This window comes from Galeopterus variegatus, unplaced genomic scaffold (genome assembly GCF_000696425.1).
Source record: "Galeopterus variegatus unplaced genomic scaffold, G_variegatus-3.0.2 Scaffold246, whole genome shotgun sequence".
NCBI classification, from domain to species: domain Eukaryota; kingdom Metazoa; phylum Chordata; class Mammalia; order Dermoptera; family Cynocephalidae; genus Galeopterus; species Galeopterus variegatus.
Genome location: NW_007726357.1, coordinates 441275 through 468745, shown reverse-complemented (window position 1 = coordinate 468745; position 27471 = coordinate 441275). Strand labels below are relative to the sequence as shown.

The 27471-nt window shown below is 34.0% G+C and overlaps 1 protein-coding gene across 1 annotated transcript in view; it reads left to right on the top strand.

Annotated features, from left to right (window-relative positions):
* PAWR (PRKC, apoptosis, WT1, regulator) overlaps positions 1–27471 on the top strand; it is a gene marked incomplete at its 5' end in the record, with an annotated part of 110014 nt that overhangs the window by 42305 nt on the left and 40238 nt on the right. Inside the window, one exon of the mRNA XM_008566492.1 lies at positions 18100–18231. Coding sequence (XP_008564714.1) covers positions 18100–18231 — 132 coding nt within the window. The remainder of the gene's footprint in view (positions 1–18099; positions 18232–27471) is intronic.

Below are 27471 nucleotides of genomic sequence, written 5' to 3'. Positions count from 1 at the left end.
CTTTGAAAAGTGTGCTGCACAAGAGGATTTTTCAGTACATGTAAAAATTGAGACAAAATTAACTTATTTTCTGTAGTTGTTTTGTTTTCTTTCTTTCTCATTATAAAAGTCCTATTTTATCCTTCTGACATATGAGATAAGAACTTTGGGTCCTTTTAAAATAAACTAAAACCCAATGATATGGGGTATTGGCAATTTAAACAAATCTTAAATTTCAATTACAGAGAAGAGAAACCACATAATAAGTACATTTGTACTGAAGGAATTTTTTTTTTTTTTTTGTCTTTTGTCTTTTTCCGTGTCCGGCAACGGATCGCAACCCTCAGTGCTGCCCCCGCACCGGGCCGGGGACCGGCAACGGGATTGCAACCCTCAGCGTCGCCCCCATGCCTCGCTCAGCCAGTGAGCGGGAACCGGTCTGTATGTGGGATCCGAACCCTCGAGCAGGAGCGCCACCGCGCTTCCCAAGCGGCGCACTATCCAGTGCGCCACCGGGCCGGCCCGTACTGAAGGAATTTTTTCCCTTCTAAATAACCATTGTATGTTAATATTTGATTTGACACATCTGAATTGGTAAAGTAGTGTTATTGCCTTACCCTTTGCTTCATACTGAATTGTCTGAGTTGATAGAGAAGCATGGACATAAATCAAATAGTAGACAAAAAATGTTCCATGTTTGTTCACTCATCTGTTATTGAGTACAGTGCCTTTGAGTACAGAGCCAGTTTTATATGGTTAAGATCCTAACCATATTTTTAGATATTGCTTTATTTTTGCTGTTTAAAATTCTGATATTCTTTGACAGTTGAAAAAATATCAGGTGACCATTTAAGAATATCTCTTTCCACATAGCTCTAATTTGCTGTGCTTCTACTTTTCCCTTTGAAGATGGGAGCCACAAATATAAATGAATCCTCAATGAGCTTACTACTCAGTGGATGATTTCTGAATCTCTAGGATTTAGAGTAGGTATTGTATGTAAATTCTGTGTTTTGTGAAGGCTTTTTTTTGAGTGGAATAAATTTTTGTAAAAATTTCTTGTTGAAACAGAGAATTAGCTGGCTTCAAAAACTATACAAGTGGACTTTCTGGCAATTATATAGGACCCATAAGATGTGAAAGATCTTTTAAAGTGTGTCTATTTCTATTGTCAGATAGCATTTAAAAATTCATTTAGGGAGAGCTGTGACATGAAGCTAAGAACCAACTGAAATTTATATTATACCTTAAACTTGCTGTGTGTATTTTAATACCTTCTTTTAATGTTTAGTATTTTGGTTCAGATGATATGCAGGGTACCAAACTAAAGCAGATAAGAGTTAGGAGTACTGTACCTAAATTGATAAATATCTAGCTTACTTTCTTCATTCTTCTTTCCTCCCTCCCTCCCTCTTCCTTTTTCTCACTCTGAAGTTTTTGAGCAGCTACTATAGCCAGCCACTTCACAAGGTGCTCGAGAGTCAAAGATAAACAGTTGTTCTTGTTCTTAATGTAGAAAATAGAGTATATGAAAATTGCCTGAAAGCAAGGTTTGCCTTTGTAATACAAAATGTGAGTTGATTTTTGTATAAGAAGTATCAAGAACCAAAAATAAGGACACTTTCTAGAGCCTTAAACGATTTTCAGAAATTCCATTCAGTAATTTGTTTTAGTGTCAAAAGAGCTACTCTGTTTTTTGTTGTTGTTTTGTTTTTTGTTTTTTGATTTAGTTGTTGATCCTAATATAGAAATGATTTTGGATTGAATACTGTTACAACATTAGCTTGCTGTAACAGATATAATGTTTTGTATTCCAGGCCTAGGTTCCAGTAAGATCAGCTATTGTATGTTGTTACTGGCTAAGTTTTGTCCCTCCCTAATTTATATGTTGGAGCACTAATCCCCAATATGAGAGTACTTGGAGGTTTGGAGATAGGGCCTTTAAGTAGGTAATTATGGTTAGGTGAGGTCATAAGTGTAGGACCCTTATTCAGTATGACTGGTGTCCTTATAAGGAGAGAGAGAGGGAGACAGACAGACACATACTAGGTATACGTGCACACACAGAAATGGCCACGTGGGGATACACTGAGAAGGCGACCATCTACAAACCAACCAAGGAGAGAGGTCTCAGAAGAAACCAAACCTGCAGACACCTTGATCTTGGATTTCCAGCCTCAGAACTGTGAGAAAATAAATTTTTGTCACCCATTCTATGGTATTTGGTTATGGCAGCAATAGCAAACTAATACATATGTCCTAATCTAGGCATATTTTTGATAAACCAATTTCTCTTGTAGTCTTGAAGTTCCCTATAGCTACAACTTAAGCCTAAATCTTAGGCTGTTCTCAAGTCCTTGATTTCTTCCAAGTATATATAGATTCCCAGAAAGATATAACAGATTTCAAGAAATGCTGATTTTCTTCTATGGTGTCTCATCTATTAAGAAATCATATATTGAAGGTGTCCTTGATATGTGACTGTAGTTCATTGACTTATACTTTTTTCTTTTTATGCAGTGGTATATTTTAAAATGATAATGTACCATGAAAATGATAGTTATCACTCTGTTTGGCAGAGTTGTCTTTCTCAGTGGCACATAAAATAATGATATGTTTTCAATCAGAGTAGCATATTAGATTCAATGAAATGCATTTTTCCCATTATATTCCTCACCCCAATTCCCCTTGTAGCATTTCAGATAAATAAGTATTTGTGATTCTTTGTAATGCTCAGAAAAGTAGTTATTTTACAGCTTCCCTTGGTAGATCATTTGAGTTTCTTAATCCTGTTAATAAACATTATATAAAATATATGCTGTTATTAGAAACCTTGTTTTATATCACCAAAAATAGAGAACAAGCTAGTTATAAAATAGTAAATGTGGCCTAGTGGTTAAGAGCATAGGCTCTTAGCTGGATTGTCTTGAGTTCAAATCACAGTTCTGTCAAATCACAGTTCTGTCCAGTCACAGTTCTATCACTTATTAGCTGTGAACTTCAGGCAAGTTGCTTAATTGCTTCCAAGTTTGAAAAGTAGGGATAATAATAGTACCTATCTTATAGAATTGTTGTGAATGTTAAAAGAGTTATTCTCTGAAAAGCATTTAGAACAGTGCCTGGCACTCAGTGCTGTATAATTCTCAGCTGCTGCTGTTATTCTTGTTCCTATATTTGAGTTAATATGAGTAGTGCTTTCTCTAAAAAAAAATTTTTTTTAAAGTTATTAGTTAATTACCTTTCTGTATAACTTATAAAATCTGAGGATTAAGGGCATATATAGAATTTAATGTTATCTGATGAAAGTTAACATAAAACGAACCCAACATTTGATGAGGGGTGTGCTGTATGGTAATTAGATAAAATTAGGATTATGTTTTTAGTTGTTTTTGCTCTCTTTACTATCTAGCCACTGCTAATGCAATAGAATATACAATTTAGTTATTCCCCCTAACCTCAGTTTCTTAGATATACATGCACACATACTCATAAGCTCTCATCCAAGATCCCTACCCATCAGTCCTTCTAGGATTGAGTTTCTTTAATCTGCATCCTTGTGCTCCCAACAATGAATCTTCTTCTAGGTCCTTTCTACATGTCAGATATGTGTATATCTAAAATGTTAAAGAACTTGAGGCAGAATCTCTCTTGGTCATAAAGGTTGAATTGCTACATGGTTAATGATATGATTACAGGCCTGGGATAGAGGAGGACGGTACAACAAATAGGACTGAGTCCTTGAGTCTTAGCACAGAGGGGTGGGATAGAAGTGGAGGATTTAGGAATGCTTAGGAAAGAAAAGGAGCCCTTCCTTTGGTGGGTAGGGAGCAGGCTAAGCTACAGTAAATTATTTTACTTGTAAAGTTGTTCATTAAAGTTTATTTAATATTTAAGTACCTGTAGTGTGCCAGCCTCTGTACTAAGTGCTAGTTTACATTCAAGGTCAGTTTTAGTTTGTTTTATATAGACATAAACTTTTAATTTGTTATGAGAGGAACAGTTCTTAAAAATGGAAGTACGCATATATTAGTATGAATTATTTATGTGATGAGTTTAAATTATTTTTAGATGAACAGATGGGTGGAGGGAGAGGATGTATATAGAAGCCCAGGGGACAAGAAATTTAAACAACAATGTAAAGCTTCTTGAGAGGTATCAGATGCATATTCCTAAGGGAAAAGAAGGCTGAAGGAAAAGCATTATAAACACTAAACCAAAAAGGTAAGTCCTAGATAGAATCTGGGCGCAGACCTTTATGTTGTGCATGTGGGAACCTAATGATGACTGTCACTCACCTGTTCTACTCTAGGACCCCTTTTCCTATTACTTTTGCTTATTTAGTAATTTCTTTTTAGTAGTATTCACCAAATGGTCTTGACAATTCTGGCTAACAGAGATGGGGAAGCTGTTTTGTTTTGTTTCTCAAATTATAAAAGCCATTCCAGGATAATTGCTAAGCTCCAAAGGATTCAGTGCTATCATTCCTTTTGCTCAAGTATGTATATAAATTATTCTGTCATTGTGTTTATCCATATATTTCTGAATCCTCAGAAAAAGCACATTGGATTGGAGAAATCACAGCATCTGGTAGATTGCCTTCTGTTCTGTAGTCTTATCTGTCCCCGTCCCCCAGAACCTCAATAAGTGGTTTAACTACAGGAAATTCTGACTGTTTTTGTAAATAAACATTACCACAAAGACTAGTAAGGCATAACTTACTTTAAAAGTTTTAGGGCTCCTGTCTGTAGTCCTTTTAGACCTGACTTAATTTCAGATCTCATGAATGTATTAATCACTACTTTTTTGTTATTAGAGGGAGGGTTGAGGTTGAGGGTGATCCATATTAACTATGTAAGATATAGGCAAGTTTTGCTTGTTCAGTGCTGAAGAAATGTTACTTGGCTGCATTTGTATAGTGTTTCTTAAAGCATTCAGTGTACGAGACTTCTTAAAAATCCTGTATTTCTTATTAGAATCTGTAATGAGATTGACTGGTATAAAATGGCAAGTAGTTACCAGAAGTTATTTCCGTGTATGTGAGGATTTTTCAAATTGTATTTGAAGCAGAAGGAATGATTGAATAATTGAATATGTTTTCTGTTAAAATTGTTTAAAATTTTTATAGTAAATTCTTAGGAAATATTAAATTAGGGAATGTGCATTTATATTTATTTAGTTCTCATTATGTAGGTGGTTCTGACTAGAGACTAAAGTATCTAGAAACAATAGTGGACGAGCCTTTGAGAAACTTAAAATCTAATTAAGTGGTTAGGATTTACAAACATGAGAGAAGAGAACAATGCTATATAGTATGCAGTCAAGAATTAGAGTATGTTAAAAATAAAGAAATTGGGAATTTGTTATCTGATTCTTACATTTGAAATAACCAGACAAGTTTTCCTTCAATAAATGTGAAGTGTCTACTTTGTTGAAGAATTGGATACTTGAGAAATAAGAAGTTGACTTCAGTTGAAACAGCAATGACCAAAGAAATATATAAAATGGGTGGTAATAGTACCTACCTGTGGGGATTAAATGAGATAATCTAAATAAAGTATTACAATACTGCCTAGTACATAGTAAGTATCCAGTAAAAGTTAGCAATTATTATTATTAGTATGTTTATATGTACATCAGAGTATTCTTTGATGGGAGTTATAATAATCATGATAGTATAACATTTACTGAGTGATGCGTGCCAGATTAGCTTTTTGCATACGTTACTTCCTTTAATTTTCACACCTTTATGTGGTATAGCTATTGCTATTATGTTGTTTTACAGATGAGAAAAACTGAAGCATCAAGTGGTTAAGTAAATTGCCCAAACAGCTAGGAGGCTGAAGCATAACTATTATGGGACAAGATAGAATTACTGGACTGTTTAAGTATGATAATAGTTGAAAGATAAATATAGATATTTTGGGTTATTTGTTTTCTTTGATTATTCATATTATTGCTTCTCTAAGTGTATAATGAGTTCGTGAGCTATTAAGGTGAAGAGTGTGATCTTTACTTTTCCAACCTCAGCACTGTGCTTGTTTAAAAGCCATCATCGGTATATTTAAAATAGAATACAAGTATATTTTATATACTTGCCTGATTTGATAGTTCCTTCTGAAGATAGTCTTCTTCCTTATACTAGTGCTTAGTTTGTTTTCCTAGCATTGTTCGTGTGACTCACGTTCAGGAATTTTTATGTTATAAATACCCAGGCCTGCTACTCCCTACTGTTAAACATTAAAACAAGTCTAATTAGGTTAAGACCTGAATGGTAGATAATAAAGTTTTGGTAATATAAAACTGAGGAAAGAATTTTCATCACAATCTAGTGTGATCCTGAAATTTTTCTTACTAAATTTAGTAACTTAGAAGAAAAAAATGATTCCAGTGGGGGAAAAGTCAGATATTGATGGAAAATGATATTAACAAAGTTATGTTCAAATGTCATTGCACAATTAATATCCTTCTTGTCAAGACTTGCTTCTGAGTTCCTGTTTGAACAATCAAGGGATACAAGATGACCGTCTTCCACAGTCATTCTGAAAATGATTAGACAGCTTGCAGAAATATTTATAAATAAGTTTTCATAGTAGAATTGGACTCACAGCAGTCATAAGCTTTAAATTAGTAACAGCTAATATTATAAATTAAGGCCATTGAAGTCTTAGGGTCTTCATTCTGAGCCAGACCTACAGCATTTGTTTAGAAAAACTTTTACATATTTTTATTTCACTCATTTTCATGTTTCCTCCAGTATCTATTTAAACTTTTAACCCACCTCATGTTCATTACCTTATCCTAAACTTCTACCCATGATTGTCAGCAGAAGAGCACAATTACTTCTCAGAGAAATTAGAGAATGCTCAGTTAGAACTCCCTCAATTTTTGTTTGCCTGTGTTGTCCAACTTATCTGGATTTCTCAATTTTTGTTTGCCTGTGTTATCCAACTTACCTGGATTTCGATTCATCTTTAGAGCCTTCCCTGCAGTTTTAATAGAAGAGGTTTAGCCTTTCATCTGTACCTCAGATCCTTCATTTCATCTTGTATATCACAGCAGTATTTCAAATGCTCAACACCAAAATCCTCATTATTTCCTCTCCTTTAAAATTTTCTGCCTACATGAATAACACCAGGAGCTAGAAAGGTAGGAGTGATCTTGTTATTGCTATCTTTCTTACTGCTTTTGCTACTCCCCAATCCATTCAGATTCCACCTGTGTTTGCTGTTTCTACCCACATTCCCTTAGTTCTTACTCATTGGCAATCTATAGCAACAGCCCTATTATGTGGGCACTGCTATGGTTTCCGTTTTACAAGGTCATGCTGCTGATAAATGTTGGCAGTAGTTTTCTCCAAATAATATATACATTAATTGAAACTTATTGTATAATAAGTATTCTATTGGAAAATATGTTGGCTGGGAATGGCCAAGAGACTTTTAAAAATGAATAATAAGGGAATTGATAGGTATTACTAGATAATATTCTTATAATGATAAAAATAATATGGCTTGGGTATTAATATAGATAGATTGATGCAACAGAATAGAAAGCAAAGAACATACCCATATAAAAAATATATAATAAGATAGCATTTTGAATTGATGGTGAGGAGTCAAACCCAGAGGGGGGTGCTGTACTCCTGTTAGGATCATTGTTCACAGAACCCACTGCCAGTGTTGCAGCTCTGGATTATTCTGTGTATGTGGCTAGAACAATTGCTTATTATTAAAAAAGAATCAGTAGATTCCAACTTCACTGTACAACAAATTAAATATGAGATGATTTAAGTTAAAATGAGATAGTAAAAATTAGAAAACTCATGTGTGTTTATTACATCTTGAAATGGGAAAAACCTTTTCTTAGCATAAAACCATAGGCAGAAATCTCAAAAGGAAAACGTAAACAGAGTTAAAAGGTAAATTAGTAAAAGATATTCACAGTATATGATAGAGAAAGGTTACCATCCTTATTGTATCATAAAAAGAGCTTTTAGAAATACTAAGAAAATGAATAAACCAATATAAAAATTGAAAGGACATCAGTGAAGAAAATGAAGATACATAAATACATAAAGCCAATAAAATATGACAAAAGTTTATCCTGCTGACTAGAATTCAGTAAAACCATTATTTGCCTAATATGTTTGGAGAGAGTTAGAAAAAATTAAGGGTGAAACCAGCCTTACGTAAAATTTCTGGGGGAAAATTGGCAGTATGTTTTCAAGAGCCATAAAAATTAGAGATGTACACAAAAATTTACATGAAAAGCTACTTAACTTATCTGTCTCGGGACACAGACATGATTAAATAAATCATGATGTATTCATAATCTGATATAATATCATGCAGCTACTAAAATTTTTGTTGCAAATGAAGATATCATGTAAGTACCTCTCAATGTGATGTCCGTGATTATCTGAATTTTTTTAAAAAAAAATGGTTCTAGTAGAAAGATTTGTACCACAGTGCTAACAGTTAAGATTAAGCATGATTTATATTTTCTTGGGTTTTTTTTTCCTATTTTAAAAATATTTTGTAATTCACATTAATTTTGTGATTAGGAAAAATTGTCAGTTTTTTTTTTCTTAAATAAAAAGTACCTAACTACAGTTTCTTCTTCTTACTATTATTTTTTGAAACATGTGAGAGTGCTGCCTCTCTCTTAAATCATGACTATAGAGAACTTGACACTGTTTAGCCCTAAGATCTGATGGGATCCCAGCAGGAGGTAGTATGGTTGTAACTGACCATGGCTGGGTTATGTCTGATAATATTGTTAGAGAATTTTAATGGTGGGGAAGATGCTTTAAAATTGCAGAAGAATGAAATTCTGTCTGTTTTCATTTCCTTTTTTTGGAGGGTTATATTTTCAGATTCTTTACAGATGCAATTTCTTTTTTGTCTAAAGTGCTAATGTAAGTTATTGCCGGCTCAGCTTTTAAATTCATTAGGTCAGAGTACCTGTACTCCAGCTAGTATGTTACCAAGTTGTTATAAAGCATAACTAATTCAGTGTGATAAATCAGATTGGTTGCTAATTTACAGAGTTAATCAGGGTGTTTAATGATTAGTCTTGAAAATTCATACATTTTAATTTACTCTACTTAGTTCCCAAATTTTCTACTTTCTTGCTTGGGAGGGTGTGTGTTTAGCAGTTTTTATGTCATTTTAACAGATATATAATGGCTTTTTTCAGCTACCTAATTACCTAAGAGACAGGTCATTTCTTTTCACATAGAGATGCTTATTAATTTGATTTTACTTCAATTTTCTTTTTGTTATGTTGGAAATTTTTTTAAATTTAATCATTTAAAAATAAATTTTGGCTCGGGAGCAGGGATGGAAGGTGAGGAAAAGCTAGGCAGAGGTTGAGAGAGGACAGAGTAGTATATGCTAGATAAAGAACTAATGGAGGATGAAAAGGGAAGGAGGAGGAGGCAGATAAAGAAGCAGCAGTACTGATAGGATTGCTATGGTCTCACTAAAGAAAATGAGTGGAATCTATCTTAACTCTCCTAATACCTTTCATGGATATAGTAACTTTCATTTTGGAGAGCACAGGCACTTAATCTACATTGATGGTTTGTAATTGTGTGATCCCAAATATTGACTTTTTTCCCCTCTGTCTTGAAGCTATAATTCTTTTTTTTCTCTAAAAGCTTTGCTAAGATTATTTGATTGTTTTTTAGATACAATGAACAATCATCATGGTTTTAGACCCACATTTATAAGATTTATTGTACATAAGATCTACTGTGCATAAATGCAACCTACTTGGCTGTTTGAGTTTGCATTTCATTTCAGTTCAGTTGTAGTTCTGTTCTTCATTCTGATTCATATGAAAAAAGATGTTGTGCTGTTTCCCTTACTGTTACAGCTTTATAGAGAAGTGTTTATACTTTGCAAAAATTTGTTGAAAAACTAAAACACTTAAGGAATTTGTGTGGATTCTTTGTATTAAGATCAGATTTGCATATGTTTTGTAGACTGGGGCATTTGGATAGGAGAGAATGAGTTTAATTTTTTTTTTTTTAGGATTTTGAAAGTTAAAGTAATAAGGATTATAAGGACTGTCAGTACTATTTAAAGGATTTTATGAAGTGTTGTCAATATAGTCTATTTGGAGATAAGTAAGTTGTGTTCATTTGTAAGACATCACTTATGAAGGAGAACAAATGTGAGAAAAGAGAAAATAAATGTGGAGCATTATTTAGCTGAACTCTTTCAAGAACTGGATAGTATATCACAAAATTTAACCTGTCAAAGTATCAAAACCTAGTTTAATCATGTTTCATTAAAAATTAATTTTAACAAATTTTAATGTTAAATTGAAATTTTTTAAATTGTATTTTCTTGTTTAGCTCAGTATGCATAGTTTTAGATAAATAATATCTGTGAGTGATTGTTGTCTTTTGTGCTTAGGTTTACCCCTACTGTCCAAGAATTCTTATTAATCTAAGTAATAAGGATACTATTAATATTAATCTAAGTAATCTAAGTATACTCCTCTCCATATATTAAAAGCATTTTAAAAATGTGTTAATATAAATTGTGTTTAAAATAGGCAAATGGTATGCTATTGCTTTTTCTGAACTCCTGAATTTTATGGAATTGTGTTTTATAAATTTGATTTTAAAAAGCCATCATGAAATGGAATTTTTTAAATTATTTGATCTATAAACCTGTTAACTTTCTTGATATATTAAAAACCTTTGAACTGTAGTAATAGAAATTTTATCAGCACCACACTCTCCTAAGTAATAGAAATTTTAGTAGTAGGAACTACTACCTTTAAGATTACTAAGTCAAGTTTATTTCTGTATTTAACACATGTATCACTGTAAGATTAGTTTTTCAAGAACAGTAAGTTATGACTCATTTGTTCAAAAAATTACCATGATTGGCTGGTTTCTTTGTATTTAGGACTTCAAGTCCCAATGCCTGCTTAGTCATAGTGTCTTTTTTAATCTGGTCCAGTCAGTCTAGTCTCTTCACCACACATCCTAGTATTTAGTTCAGCAAACATTTATTGAATATGTACAGTATATGCCATGTTTTATAATAGGGATATGACATACTTTGGGTGATGCTAATCTTGTGATGATGCAGCCTGTCACATTAAGTAAGGTTTTAGAACTGTAAAAACTGTGCAGTAGCTTTCAAACTTTTTTGGACAGATAAAAAAGTGTGCTTTACTGTTGACTCAAATGCCATTAATAGTTTTGCTGTTAGTGATATTTTCCAAAATGACAAACAACTTTTAAAAAATATATAAGATTATAGACGAGAAATTATATTTCCTGTATTTACAGGACAGCTGTCTTCCTGGAAAAATCTGTGTATATTTCAAAATTCTGCACTTCTCTCCTCTATTTCATTTTTGTAGTTAAGTGGTTGTGCACAGATACCTATTCTGTATTATATTCTACAGTTGAATGGGATGTGGGTGGGTCAGTTTTTTCATAGTGGAACTGTTTTTTCAAATCGCAAGATATGTAGCATTCCAGGCTTGTGCTCCATAAACCAGTTACATCCCCCGGTTATCAGGATGACCCAGAATACCTCCACATTTTTCTATAATGCCTTGGAGGGAGTGCTACTGACTCAATGAGAATCACTGGGTTAGAGCATTGTGGCCAAAGGAGAGACTTGCTCCAGAAAGGTAGTCAGAGAAGACACTAACCTTACCACCAAGTCCCAGGGTTTGAGGGAAATAAAAAAGCAAATAGCTTCTGGTTGAGAGAGCTACATGGACAGGGTTTTTTTCAGAGTGGCAGCTAGGTTCCCATTCTGTATCTGATGGTAGCATGAGTTAATCAATGAGCAGGAATTTCATAGGGCATAGTGGAATGATTTGAAAGGGAGAGGTGGGATGCAGGATTGGATCAGATTAGGGTATGTACAGAGCAATATGGAAATAAGAATCTGTACAGTGGTGGATAAGACTTGGGGAAGCTTGGTTTGCTGTTAGTGACTGAGTTAAACATGGAAGTAAATACTGATAGAATTTTTCCAGATAGCCTCTTCAAAATTAAAACATATTATATAAAAATGTTAACATACAAATAAATACAGAGCAGATGAACCCTTATAGAACTGTCATCCTAGCTACAGCAATCCTCAAACCCATATCCACTCTGTTTTGTCTGTGACTCCCAGTAATTCTGTTTTCTACAAAGTGACCCAGTACATTCACATGTCTGAATAAAATAATACATAGTCTGAAATAAAAGTTTTGAAAAGTGCTCACAGATATTTTCTGCTCTGTTGTTTCTTTTTCTTTATAAAAATTCTGAGTTGCAGTACACTAAATTATTTTCATAACTAACAAACAAGTTTACACCTGGTGGTTGGAAAATTGAGTTTAGGGTTTGGAATTAGACTGCTTATGTTACATTTTGACTGCACTCAACCTTAAGCCTGTTACTTAATTCTTTTATTATTATTATTTTTTGACTGGTAAGGGGATCGCAACCGTCGGCACAGTGTGGTCTGCACCATACTCAGCCGGCCAGTGAGTGCACTGGCCATCCCTATATAGGATCTAAACACGCGGCCTCGGCGCTCCCAGTGCCGCATTCTCCCGAGTGAGCCACGGGGCCAGCCCCTGTTACTTAATTCTAAACCTCAGACTTCTCATCTTTATATATAGTAATATATACCTTTTTGTAGCAGGAGTCAGCAGAGGCTTGTTTTTATATGATGGAGAACCAAGAATGGTTCTTATATTTTTAAAGCATTGTTCAAAAAAAAAAAAAAAAAAAGGCAGTATTCTTTATATGGCCCCAAAAGTCTAAAATATTTGCTCTTTGGTTTTTCCAGTTTTGACCCATTCTTAGAGTTACTCACAATCTGTATTTGCATGATTGCATCTGAATGGTGTTGTCTGATATGTTCTTCCGCCTTCTCTATTTCTTATAACTAACAAACAGTTGGATCTAGAGGCTTGATCAGATTTCAGATTCACTGGTTTTTTAAAAACTCCTATTTCATTACCTCCCTTCTACTAGTTCTTTTTTTTCTAAAATCATTTATATAAGAGTATGATAAGAGTGTTTTAAGAGTGTAGTTTGATGAATTTTGAAAAATTCCACCATGAGCAGTCCACCATGAGAACCAGGATGTAGAACATTTCCATTACTCCTGCCCCCTTTCAGTCAGCTCTCTTCCCCACACTCAGCTCCTGGCAACTATTGATCTGTTTCCTGTCACTATGATTTTGCTTTTTCTAGAATTTTATATAAATGGGAACATACAGTATGTATTTGTCATTTTCTAGGGTATTTCACTTGGCATAATGCTTTTCAGATTCATTTGTTTTGTTGCTGAGTAGTAGTATTCCTCTACAAAGATTTACTGCTATTTTTTTATTCATTCACAAGTTGATGGACATTTGGGTTGTTTCCAGCTTTTGGCCATTACGACTAAAGCTGAATTTTTATATGAGTTTTTGTACAAGTTTTGGGTGAATATATTTTTATTTCTCTTGGTAAGTAACTGGGAGTGGAATTCCTGGGTCATATGGCAAGTGTATATTAAGTTTATAAGAAACTGCCAAAATATTTTCCTACATGGTCACACCATTTTGAGTTTCATCACAATATATGAGATTTTTTGCTCATTAACACTTGATATTGTCAGTTTTTAATTTTAGTCATTCTGGTAGGTGTGTAGTGATAGCTCATTATGGTTTTAATTTGCCTTTTCCTAATGACTTATGATGTTGAGCCTCTTTTCATGTGTTTATTTGCCATCCCTAGATTTTTTTGGTGGCATGTCTGGTCAAATTTTTGGTTATTTTAAATTGGGTTGTTTGTTTTCTTCTTGCTGAGTTATAAGAGCTCATTATGTATTTCGAATAAAAATCCATTATCAGGTATGTTTTTTGCAAATATTTTCTCCCAGTTTGTGGCTTGCCTTTTCTTTTTTTTTTAACAATGAACAAAATTTTTAATTTTGATAAAGTCTAAATGTATCGATTTTTTCCTTTATGAAAGAAAATCTTCACCTAACTCAAAGCCATGCTGTTTTTTCATTTTTTATTAGAAGTATTACTTTTAGCACATATGCTTAGGTCTGTAGCACATTTTGAGGTAGGTTTTGTAACTCATGTGAGGTAAAGGATTGAAGTTAACTTTTTCTTTTTGGTTGAGGGGAGGGTTGTACACCATTTGTTGAAAAGATCATCTTTTTCCAGTGGAATTTTCATGACACCTTTGTCCAAAATTAATCAACTGTACATGTGTAGGTCTATTTCTGGACTCTAGTGTGTTCCATTGATCTGTATGCCTACCTTTATGCCAATAGCACACTGTCTTGATTGTTGTAGCTTCATAGGTATTGAAATCAAGTAGTGTAAGTTTTTGAATTCAGTTCTTTAAAAAGTTCTTTTTAGGGTGTGTGATGAATAGGTTCCCATGTTAGTGGATAACAGTGTTGCTGTGGGTTAGAGCATTCAGAATTTTAACTTGGGGCACCGCAGTCCATCTCCCTAATTTGTCTTATCTTGGTAACTTATTCATTCATTTTTCAAACACTTAGATTTTTTTCATTTGTTTGTTTTGTTTTGTTTTATTGAGAGAGTAGGAAGAGGGAAGGTTAGTGTTGAGGGACTGTATCTCAGAAAATGGAAACAAAGATAAATAATATCACAATGTTCAGGGAGTTCATGGCGACCTGCCTCAACTTTACTTTCTATCTATATTACTCTATGCTTTAAGAATTCTAACTTTAAGCTTCTGACATTGGATCCTATGGTAAAGGACTTTTGTAGTCCAGGTGTTGGAAAATGAGGGATGATTGCTTTCACAGAGAAGAAGGCTACAGATGAGACCACTCTTTATTCTTTCCAGATCTTATACTGTTGCTTCTTAGCTTCCACTATGCATTAAATGATTGATTTCTTGTCTCAGTACTATATATTGAGGAACTCCTTGATTCAAAATGCTTTTTACTAAGAAAATTGGTCTCGTAGAAGTAGATAGTAGAATGGTGGTTACCAGGGGCTGAGAATGGTAGAGGGGAGAAGGGATAGGGAAAAGTTGGTTAATGGATACAAAATTACAGCTTAGATAGAAAGAATAAGATCTAGTGTTTGTAGGACTTGAAGGGTGGTTATAATTAACAACAATGTATTGTATACTTTCAATGAGCTAGGACAGAGGATTTCAAATGTTTCCAACACAAAGAAATGATAAATTGAGATGACGGATATGTTGATTGACCTAATTTGATCATTACACGTTGTATACACATATCAAAATATCACACATTACCCCAGAAGTATGTGTAATTATTATGCATCAATTAAAAATTAAAAAAAAAAGTTTTCAGTGCTATTTTATTCTCTTTTTTGTTTTAGGACTTCTATCATATAGTCTTTATTATTGTGGTTTTATACATTTTAATGCTAACCAGAGTGAGTGTTCTGTTGGAACTCTTTAAAAAAATTTTTTATTAGGATTTGGTTGGAATTTTAATTCAGCTTATACATTGATTTACAGATTATGGATACCCTCACGATATTTGGTTTTTCTCAGTTTAAGAATAGGTTTCAATTTGTACTGCTCACTAAAGTTTTATAGTGTATATATATATATATGTGTGTGTGTGTATATATATATGTATGTATGTATATATATATATAGGTATTTGTTTTTTCAGTTCATTTTTATGATATTAACATTTTTCTAACAGGCCATTGATATTACTTTGGGTAGCTATTTATTTTTGCATACTTACTGAGAAAAACATTTTAAGAAACTGTCATTTTCTTTTTTACAAAATCATATCATCTAAAATGATGGTAATTTTGCCTCCTTTCTAATTCTTATTCTTCTTACCTAATTTTATCAGCTAGCACTTCCAGAAGGATGTTAACAGTTGTGTTGATAGTGAACATCAATGTCTTGAGTCTGATTTTACTTTTAAATTTCATTAGTATTTTGTCATTAAGCATGATACTATCTATTGGTTTGAGAAAGCTTTTTTAAAAAGTCAGAAGAGAGATTCTTATCAGGACTAATTTCTTAACTCTTTTGTACCCTGTACTAGATTTCTCTTATTGATTCTGTTTTCCACCTAGAATATATCATTTTTCATAGGATCAAATTGCCTACTGTGTTTTTTTAACAAGTCTTTCCACTTTTGATACTTTTTTTCTGTTAATCCCTACTTTGGATTGCTATACTCAGGTTCTTTTCCTCAAAACAGTTTTGATCATGTTCTTCTTATATTCCAAGGAATTGCAGCACTGTAACATCTTTCCATGCTCTGTAGTCAAAAGTCTGAACTTCTCAGACTATTCATTATTTATGTTCCTTGGTGATCAGAGCAGTTGTCTTCCCATTTCTCACCTCTTTTAAGAACTGTGAAGGCTGTGAGACCTTACTCTGCCTGCAAGCTAACAATGTTAGCCTGTGTATCCTGATCGAAGACGCTAGTCTCCTGGTTTAGAGTCAATAACAATTTATTTTATTTTATTTTTTTTATTATCAGTTTAGATTTAACAGCAATAGTAGTAGCCACAGTATCATAATTTTTCTTGTACTGTTTCCCCAGGCCCCGGTTCCCACAGCTTGATGTGACAAGGACCAGGTGACATCTGTATAAGCAGTCTGTTTCATTTCAGAAGAGGACCCTGATCATTTTCTGGAATCTCAGCCTGCTTGTTCCTTTAATTTGCCCTTTCCATTCCAGACTTCCTCTCCACATCTTCTTGAAGTACGACTCCATCTCAGACAGCTACTTTCTTCCTTATCCCCCATTGTAGCCATTGTCTTTGAATATTCTACTCATCAAACTAGCATCCCCTGCACCATGTTCCTCCTATCTCCAGATACTCAGATACTCATATGACCCTTCTTGTTTGCACAGTATCCTCAGTGTTTTCTTCTCTATGCATGATTTGTAAGTCCTGTTGTTTTCCCTGTCATACTGTGCTTTGGTCAGTGTCTTAGTGTCTACCTGTGCAGTGCCTGCAGAAACTTTTCTTTTTGTCTGTTACAGAACCTTTTAGGGCAGTGTATTGGTTAGGAATGTGTTCAAATGCAAGGAAAACATAACACATCCTGTTGTGGCTATAATGGTAGAGATTTGTTTGTTTTTTTTAATCCACATAAAAAGTCTGAAGATAGATGATTGCTGATGTTGATTCAGCTTTTTAGCAACTCTCTCGTAAGCTTTTTCAAAATATTGTTCTCAACATCTGAAATTCTTTTTCCATATCTGCAGTTCCAAATTATACCCATTCTTTAAATTAGAAGGTTTTCTATAATCTTTCCTAACAGTCCAGGTGAAATACTCTTTCTTTATATTCTCATAGATAGTACTAAGTTAGAAAATGGCCTTTACCACCGAGTTGTCTGTCTGTATGTCTGTCTTATCTATCTGTCTGTCTTGTCTGTCCCATTGGACTATGAATTCCATGTCTGTAGTACATCTTTTGTTACCCTCTACAAAGTGCCTTGTTTTTAATGTAGATACAGTTGGTCTTCTTGTTGAATGAATGGTAAAGAATGAATGCGCCCTTTCTTTAAGAAAACCCTGTCACTGATAGTTAGGGCTTAGAGAAAAGATATGCTGGCAGGGTGTTGCATTAGTCCATTTTTGTGTTGCTATAACAATACCCAAGACTGGGTAATTTTTAAAGAAAAGAGGTTTATTTGGCTCACAATTCTGGGACAGCTGCTTCTGGCATGGGCCTCAGGTGGCTTTTCCTCATAGCAGAAAATGGCAGGGTAGCCAGCAGATGCAAGGAGATCACATGGTGAGGAAACAAGAGATCTTACTATCCCCCACCTAGGAAAAGTATAAATCTATTCATGAGGGATCCACCACTATGACCCAAATACCTTCCAACACTGCCAAATTAGGGATCAAATTTCAACCTGAGCTTTGGGGGATAAACATATCCAAACTATATCAGGTGTTAATGTGGAGGTTTTAGTTTTAGCAGATAATTTTATTTGTAGGAATTAAATATACATATTGCTGAAAAAAACACTTTTATTGTGTAAGCTAAATTCTGAATGCGCAGATATTTCTTTAATAATCAAATATGTCAAAACATTCTAGTAATTGTATATGGTAATAAAATGGAAATTATTCTTTCTTTCAGTGCTTAGATGAGTATGAAGATGATGAAGCAGGGCAGAAAGAGCGGAAACGAGAAGATGCAATTACACAACAGAACACAATGCAGAATGAAGCCATAAGCTTATTAGATCCAGGCAGTTCCTGTCTGCTACAGGTGAGTCTTTAAAAATACCAGGAAGTCACTAGTTATTTTAATAACAATTTTTGAGTTACTGTTAATAATTTTTCCAGTCCCATTTTGATAGCATCAGCTCCTTTTAAGTATTCCCAATGGATTTAACCACTGATTTTCCTCATATCCAAATACTTTTTGACTTAAGTAGTGCTTGGTCCTTAGTTACTGATCCATGAATATTTGCTGACTGGTTAAACAGGTTTAAGCAGTATAAAATGTAAAAATAACCAAGAAAAATAATTACTTCGTTGCTCTTAAAAAAAGGAAGATTAGTAAGTTGTAGTAGCCAGTTCTGCTTTAGAATTAAGTAGCAAGTAAAAAATTAAACAGAAAGTTTCACCAAAGTCAAATGTTTAAACATAATAATAAAACATAGTATGTAGTAGTACTATGAATTACCAGAAATATCTATATTTCTGTGTAATTATAAAGTACTTTTTAAAATAAAATTTAACTCAGTTTCAAATGAGCTGTTATTTGGGCTCTTGTGGCACAGAAAATTGGGAGTTGATGTTATAGGGATACCTCAGTATAAAGCACATCACTCTAAAGAATCATTTTATATAAACTCTAACTTGGGAGTGTTTTTGATATAATGTAGTCTTAAGTTATTTTTGTGACATTTTGAGATCTTAAGCTTACTGAATGTCTTTTCAGAGTTCCACCCTTGACTTTCTAAATGCATTACATTGTGGTATCACTTTAAAAGGAATTTCAGAGCTGTACACACATCTCCCTTTTATTGATGAAAAAAGACGAAATATAAACTTGTCTATTAATTTGCAAGTTGTATTATTCCATTTCTCTTGCTTATAACAAAATACATGGAACTGGGTGATTTATAAGAAAACAAAATTTATTGCTTACATTTTCTGAGGCTGAGAAGTCCAGAGTCTATCTTGTGACGATGACAGTGATCCAGGGGTCTCACACTGCGAGATGGTGGAAGCAGAGAGAACAGGGAAAGAGCAGAGAGAGAGAGCTAACCTCCTCATGCACTCTCCTTGTAAAGTCCTCCAGATCACACCCCTGACCACCATTATTAATCCATTCACTATGGCATGGTCCTACAATCCAATCACCTCTTCAAGGCCCCGCCTTTCAATTACCATAATAGGATTTCCCACCCTCTTAACAGTCACAGTGGGGGCTAAGTTTCTAATGCATAAAACTTGGGGGACACACTTCAAGCTTAAGGGAGTTTTGGGGGGACATAATTCAATGCACTATACAAGGTTATAAAGGCATTTGGCAGACAGGCAAATTTTGAAGTGTTTATAGAAGCAAAATTTTTCTCCTGTGCTCTTAGAGGCAGATGTATCTATGTGAAGATTCATAGAGTGATGTAGGTTCATCTGTCCCAACCCCCCCCCCCCCGACCCCCATCGCTGCTACTTTAGATGATAGTCATCACATTTCTAGGAAAGGTAGCACTCTTGTTATAACATGCTGTAAGCTAATAAGCAATGTTTCTCTCAGCATCTTTGTGACTATCATAATCTAAAATATCTTTATACGCTTGTCTAACAGAGTTGAAATTAAGTTTGGGCCTATTTCAGTAAAGACTTCCCATAAGATGAATGCTTAATTTGTTGGGATAGAGACAATATAGCATTTCGATTAAGAGTCTAGACCTGGTTTCAGTTCTTGGCCATGCCACTTACTCTCAGATACTCAAATAGTGGCATACTCAAATAATATCAGATAGCAGTTTTTAGAAAGAGGACTGATTTCTTTCTGTAGAATGGGGCTGTACCCCTTCACAGTCTAGTAGTATTTCCAAATATATACACAGATATGGAACTCTCTGAATTCAGCTGATCTGAGGTGTCTGAAGAGATTTCTGCTTCATCCAGTTTGTCTTCTTTCCTCTGCAGCTTTTCTAATCTCTTCCCAGGCCTACTCTTCCTTTCTCTCATTTTTGTTTGTTTGTTTGTTTGCTTTATTAGTAATTGGGATATGACTCATTGGTGACCTTGGCTCCAAGTGGCCAGGCTGTTTTCTTAGGCTGTGAGGCTAAGACTCTATATGGGCCCCCCAAATTGCCTCGTTGAAGTTGGAGTTGGAACAGGAACTGCTCTGTCTGCATAGTTGACCTCTATCTGAGTTACTACCTAAACTCGCACATTCTATTACTCATATAAAATAGATATTTGTTTAGAACCCAAATTCATAAACAACAGAGAGAGAAAAAGGGAAAATAGCATCATTGGTTATTTTAAGGCTTTTTAAAAATAAAATAGACGTTGTTTCTTAGCATTGTCTATGATTCTGAGCCATTTAGTAAAACAAATCTTTAAAAATGAAGAATAAAATGGAAAAATGAATTTGACATAACAGTATGCTTTGTGAAAGATTAGAGTATTTTAAGTTTCTGCTTTAAATTTTTCATATAATATGTACTAATGATCATAGAAAATGAGAATTTAAAAAGTTTTCTTACGTATCATATTTTAGCTATGATTGTATACATGTTTAACTACATTTTCTAGGTTATCATGTCAATTTTTAAGGTAAAAATTAATTTTCTGATTAAATAATACATGATCAGTGAAAAATTTGGAAAACAATAAAATATGCAAAGAAAAGAGAAATTACTCGAGTTGGTCTATTTCTTTAGGTTTTTCTGTGAACTATTTATTAAATTTTAAACTTTAAGCTTAATTATTTAAGAAAAAGGGCATACAATCATGTGGTATAAAATGCAAAAGGCATACAAGGGTATATGGTAAAGTCTCTTTCACTTACCAAGTTACCTTCCTTGGCAATGAATGCTATCTTTTCTTGTATGTCCTTCCAGTATGAGTACATAAGCAAAATTTTATCTATATCTATATATACCTATATATACGTATTTTTTTGCCTGCTTTTACTACTTTTAGAGTATTTTAAGCATGTTGTGCATCTTGCTCTTTTCACTTAATATTGTGGCGAGACTTCTGCAGTAGCACATTAAGAACCTCCTATTACTTTTTTACAAATGCAGAATATTCCATTTTGTAGATGTACCACAGTTTTTCTAACTCACTCCTCTTGATGGTCATTTATGTTGTTTATAATCATTTGTTATTACAAACAGTTCAGTGGTGAAAACTTTGAACATAGGTTATTTTGCATACATATGTGTAAATCCATAGGATAAAACCCTAGCACTGAAATTACTGGGTGAAAAGGAATGTGCATTTGTAATTTTGATGATATTTCTAAAATGTTCTTTTTAGTTGTTGCAGCATGAGCATTTTTTTCTTATTCAAAACTCTTTGTGTATTATTTTCAATGGCATAGAATTTTTTTTTTTTAATGTGTTTAATAGTTAACACAAATTTCCCATTAATGGAAATCCTCAGTGGTTAAAAAATTAACATCTGTATAGATTAAATTTTTTTTTTGTTTTGAATTATTTTCTTTTGTCAGATTTCCAGAGAGAAATTTATTGGGCCATAAAACATAAAACATTTTAAGGATTTAGAAAATTTTGATATATATTTCCTACATTACATATTTAAAAAAGGTTTATAAGTTTATGTAAACAATGGCATTTTGTTGGGAGGACATTGGTGTTTCATGTTTGTCCTCTTTTTTATTCGATTTATTTATTGATTATCATTTTGAAACAATCTCAGCTTAATGAAAAGTTGCATGTACAACTTTTTCCCCCTAGATTGTTTCAGAGTAAATTGCTAATCTGATGCCCTGTTATTCCTAATACTTTACTGTGTTTTCTAGAAACAAATTCTCTTACATAACCACAGCACAGCTCTTAAAAATGGAAAATTAAAATTACTAATTTTTAAATACACATTATTGCTGTCTAGTATTCAGACCTCATTTGAGTTTCACCAATTGTTATAATCATGTCTTAATTTATAGCAAAAGGATCTAATTCAAAGTCACATGTTGCATTTATTTGCTGTGTCTCTTTATTTTCCTTCAATCTTGAAGAGTTCCACAGTCTTTCCTTAACTTTCTTAATCTTAACACTTTTAAAGAGCATAGGTGAGTTATTTAGTGACATGTCCTTCAATTTGGGTTAATTAATATTTTCTTGTAAGTTCAGTTACGCATCTTTGTTAGGAATATCACAGAATTGACTCTGTATTCGTTTTGCAGCATCCCAACATGTTGCATCCCATATGATATGTGATTTTAATTTGTCTCATCTCTGATGATGATCACTTCGGTCATGTGATTAAGGTGGTGTTTGCCAGGCTTCACAATAAAATTATCCTTTTCCCCTTCTTAATAAGTATTTTGTGGATATATGCTTCAAATCGTCAAACTTTATATCTATTAATCTCTGTCTATTTATGTATCTATCTATATCTTTATCTACTCACTATTGCTGAATTTTATCTGACAGGTTGTACCCCTTTACCATCTGTATTAGTTTTCAATTGCTGCCATAACAAATTACCACAAACTTGGTGTCTTAAAACAACACATATTTTTGTCCTGCAGTTCTATAAATTAGAAGTCCAAAACAGCATTAGAAATCTCAAGGGTATGGAGAGAGGTCCCTGAGCAGGATTTTTATTGCTCTGGGTAGAGTGGGCAGAGGAAGGGATCCAAGCTTAGGGATGTGGATGAAAATAAATCTATAGGTTTGGTGGTCAAAAGTTGAAGGCATTTCCATCTTATGGCTTCCATTTTCACTGTAAAGTAGGGGATAAAACCAGCTACAGCTATTGAAACAGAAGTGATGGGGCCACAGGTTTAAGAAGTATGATTGTTTTGAAATAACTACAAGAAAATAAAACAGAATTGATTTTAAAAAAAATACAAGTGCTGTGCAGTAATGAGGGTTGTTGTAAAGATTAAATGAAAAAATATATGTAAAGTGCTTGACATATAGTAGATGCTCAATAAATATTCATTTTCTTCCAAAAATAAGAAGTCCAACACAGGTCTCATTGGCTAAAATCAAAGGCTAAAATCAGGTCTTTGTTCCTTTTTGGAGGCTGTACAGGATATCTGTTTCCTTGCATTTTCCAGCTCCTAGATGCTGCCCTTATTGCTTGGCCCATAGTCCCCTTCCTCCTTCAAAGCCAGCAACAGAAGGTTCAGTCCTTGTCACATCACATCCATCATTCTGGCCCATCTTCCATAGTCACACCTTCCTCTGACCTATCTCTTTCTTCTACTTTTAATGAAACCTTATGATTACATTAGGCCCATAAAATAATCCCGGATAATTTTCCTATTTAGGGTCAGTTGATTAGCCTATGCAATGTAACCTAACAGGTTCGCAGGTTATAGGGATTAAGATGTGGACATCTTTGATGGTCATTATTCTGCTAGCACACCATCACTGTTTATTTTGATATTCAAGTTGTTCCACATTTGGCCAATGGGAGCCTCTTTAAACTTTTGTATTTTTTGCCATTACTACATCATTCTGGGAGCACTTTCTTGTTTTCTGGCATAATAAGATATTACAGGCTTATCTTTACCTTTCTTATCCTAGCTTTGGGAGCCTCCGTTTGTCTAAGGAGTCCTAGTTCATTTTACTGGAAAATGATATTCTGAAACCAAGAATTGGTGCTCTAGATTCCAGATACTTTAAGTTCATTGTTATAGATTGGGTTGTCACCATTCCTGGCCCCTAGCTCTTCACAGACCTACAAAATGTATGTGTATATATATCTACGTGCACTCACACACAAAAACACACACACGCAGAGATACTTCAAAAAGTTGTGCAAAAATAGAATTAAAAGAAAACGTGAATCTTTCCATGAACTTTTTTTGAAGACCCCCTCATACATATCTGCCTGCCTGCTTGCCTTCCTATATCTGTTTATCTAAGTATTGAAACTAATTTGTACTGATACCTCCAATTCTAATCTAACACCACAGGGTTTATTCTAGTATTTATAACTCCTTTTCATGAAATTGTGAAGCCTGTTTCCCATTATCCTTAATATGTTTTCTTATTTGTTCAATCCTCCTGCATGTAGTAGCCATCTCCCATTGCCACCTCTCCTCTACACTTATGCCCTCCTCACTACAAGTGGGTTCTAGTATCACATGTAGGCTTTCCCCATGCAAGAACACTCTCCTCACTCTTTTCAGACTTGGGCATCCCATGCCAGGCTGCAGGATGCCATCCTTTCCCTGCCCTAGTTCTCTTTGTTCCTGCTCAGACTCTGAAACCTCATGCTGGATTGCTCCTTAACCTAATTAGGTTTTGACATCTCCAGGCCGTGCTTCCACTCCATGTGGACACTCATTTCATCTTGCCTGGTCCCTGGCACAGACTACCTCACACTAGGCTGCCTCTCTGAGGGTACACAATCTTTATCCTTCTAGAGCTCTAACATCCCATTCTGGGCCACCCTCCTGAATGGATGTATTTCTGGATGCCCCTTCATGGGACTTCCTTTCTGACCTTGCCTCAGGACTGAGGTCTTCCCTTCCCTGCTTTATAGACACATTCCTCATTCTGCTCAGGCTCTGATTTCTTAGGCCAGGCTGAGTCCCTCTGCCATTTGGTCAGTCTCCTCAGTTTGTTTGGACTCTGACTCTCTATGCCAAGCAGCTTTTCTTCATGGAGAGTTGCAGTATTCCAATGCCCTGGGTCTAAGCCACTGTTTCCTCCCCAACTTGCTCTGCCCCACCTAATTGCTTTAGGACTGAATTGTTCAGGAAAGGAAGAGGAAAGATTAATTTTTTCTTTTAAAATCTTTGTTAACTTGATAAAGTTCTCATTTTATTTTTCATTTTCTTCATTATTTTAGCAATTGGAGATTACAGAAATTTTCTTTTGTAGCCGTCTTCAACAACGTATCTTACTAACTTATGTATACTAGTATAGAAATACAGATATTTTAACTTAGTCCTGACGATCAGTTAGTATGTATGCCATAACTTTACTGAGAGCTGTAGCTTTGTTGCAAATTCATTTATTTGAAAAACTTCAGTATTATTTTGCTATATTCTACTGGGCTTGTATTTGTCTGATCTTATTTCACATATGCTTTTATATTTGTTTATACATTATAAGTTCTAATCTGCCATTGTACCTGTAAAGACAATGTTAATGGGATTTCCTTATTGACCATTTTAAGCCTAAATATGCAGAATTTAAACCTTCACAAAGCAGTTTGTGCTTTGCCAACGTTTTCTCAGCTCTTCCTAAGTCTTTCCCTTTCCCTTTAGTAATAGAAACCATCCTATTGCAAGGAAGATTATTTTAGGAAAAGTATATTTGAAATCAGTTGTATAACAGACTTTGGAGGTATTAGAAGATCTAATTACATAGTCTTTGAAACTTTTAAGACCAGTATCAGTCTTAGCGGTTGTACATTTTACAGTCAGTTTCAGTGATACTGGTGCAGTAGTCCTATCCCTCTCTTATTTGTGGGAGATACATTCCAAGATCCCCAGTGGATGCCTGAAACTATGGATAGCACCGAATCCTACATATACTATGCACAGATTTCTTTTTCCTTCTCACATTTTTAAGAATAGAAGACTCATTTTTACCATAGATACAACTCAGCATACAATTTTTTTCTTTCCTTATTAAGTCAAGAACTTTAGCCTTTTCACTTAGAGGAAGCACTTCACAGCTTCTCTTTGGCATATCCAAATTGCCAGCATCTCTACTCTTGTGCATTGGCCATTTATTAAGTAAAATGGATTACTTGATATAAGCACTGTGATACAATTTATCTGATAACCCATGGCTACCAACTGATCGATGAGCAGAGATGCTGGACAAAGGGATGATTCACATTCTGGCGGTGAAAGAGCAGGATGGTGGGAGATTTCATCACTCTGCTCAGTATGGTGTGCATGTTGAAACTTATGAATTGTTTATTTCTGGAATTTTCCATTTAATATTTTCAGACTGAGATTGACTGCGGGTAAATGAAATCATGGAAGGGGACAACTAGGATAAGTGGGTATCTACTGTATTTCTCCATTTTCTCCATGTTTAGAATGGAATAGTCAACTTTAACAATTATAGTAATTATTAAAGTTCCTAGTAGAGAGTAGAATGTTAGTTACCACAGGCTGGAGGTGGGGGGTGGGGTTGACAGGGAGAGAGATGTTCGTCAAGGGTACAAAGTTACGGTTAGGAGGAATGAGGTCTGGAGTTCTGTTGCACAGCAAGGTAACTATAGTTAATAATAATGTGTTGTATATGTAAAAATAGCTAAAAGAGAGGATTTTAAATGTTTTTACCACAAAGAAATAATAAATATTTGAAGTGATGGATATGCTGATTACTCTGATTCAATCATCTACAATGTCTGCATGTATCAAAATATCACCTTGTACCCCATAAATATTTATATTATTATTTCTCGATTAAATATGAAATAAAACTAAAAAAATATATAAGGGACTCTTGCTGCACTATATGGGTAGATTTTGTTTTTTCTATCTAACATTTCTAATTCAAGATATGCCCAATTTTTTCTTATTGGCAGGTATGTAGAGATTGCTTTAAATTCCATCTATAATTGTCAGTTTTGAATACACATGAGAAGCAGGCTGCCACCGCTCCCAATCTCTAATAGTACTGATACTCGTACTAATACAATATAGTTTATCCAATTTGGGAAACATTCCATTATTAAGGTTTATTATTTAATTGCTAGAATTACTATAAAATAACAGCTACAAAATGTATAGTCTCTAATAAAAGACCATGTTCAAATCTACCAATAAAGAATAAGCTTAAATGTTGTCTGTCTGTTTCAGAATTTTAACTATTGAAATATTTGTCTTATAGAGATAAGTATGCTTAAATTCTGATTGTTTAAACTCTTGAACATGAACATGGATTGATTTGATCAAGTATGTCAGAGTTTTAATGTTGATCAACTGCACCAAGCTAGCTGAATAGAAAATACTGTGTAAAACTTACTGAGGTGTTTTAAATGACTAGTAGTTAAAAAAAAAAAAAACTATAAAGAAATGTAGATATCTGATATGATTACATGACTTCTTGTTTGTACACTTAACTCAAAACTGGTCTGATATTGACTTTAAGTCATTTATAGTTGAGTCAAAGTGTAAAATTAGTATAATTCCACTGTAAACTATTGTTTCACTATTCCACTAAACTAGTGTTGCTGAAAATGCCTTTCATTTTACATTTCTGTATTTCTTAAAATTCTACTCTACATCTGTATGAGGGGTCTTCAAAAAATTCATAGAAGGATTCATATTACTAATTCGATTTTTCTATGAACTTTTTGAAGTGCC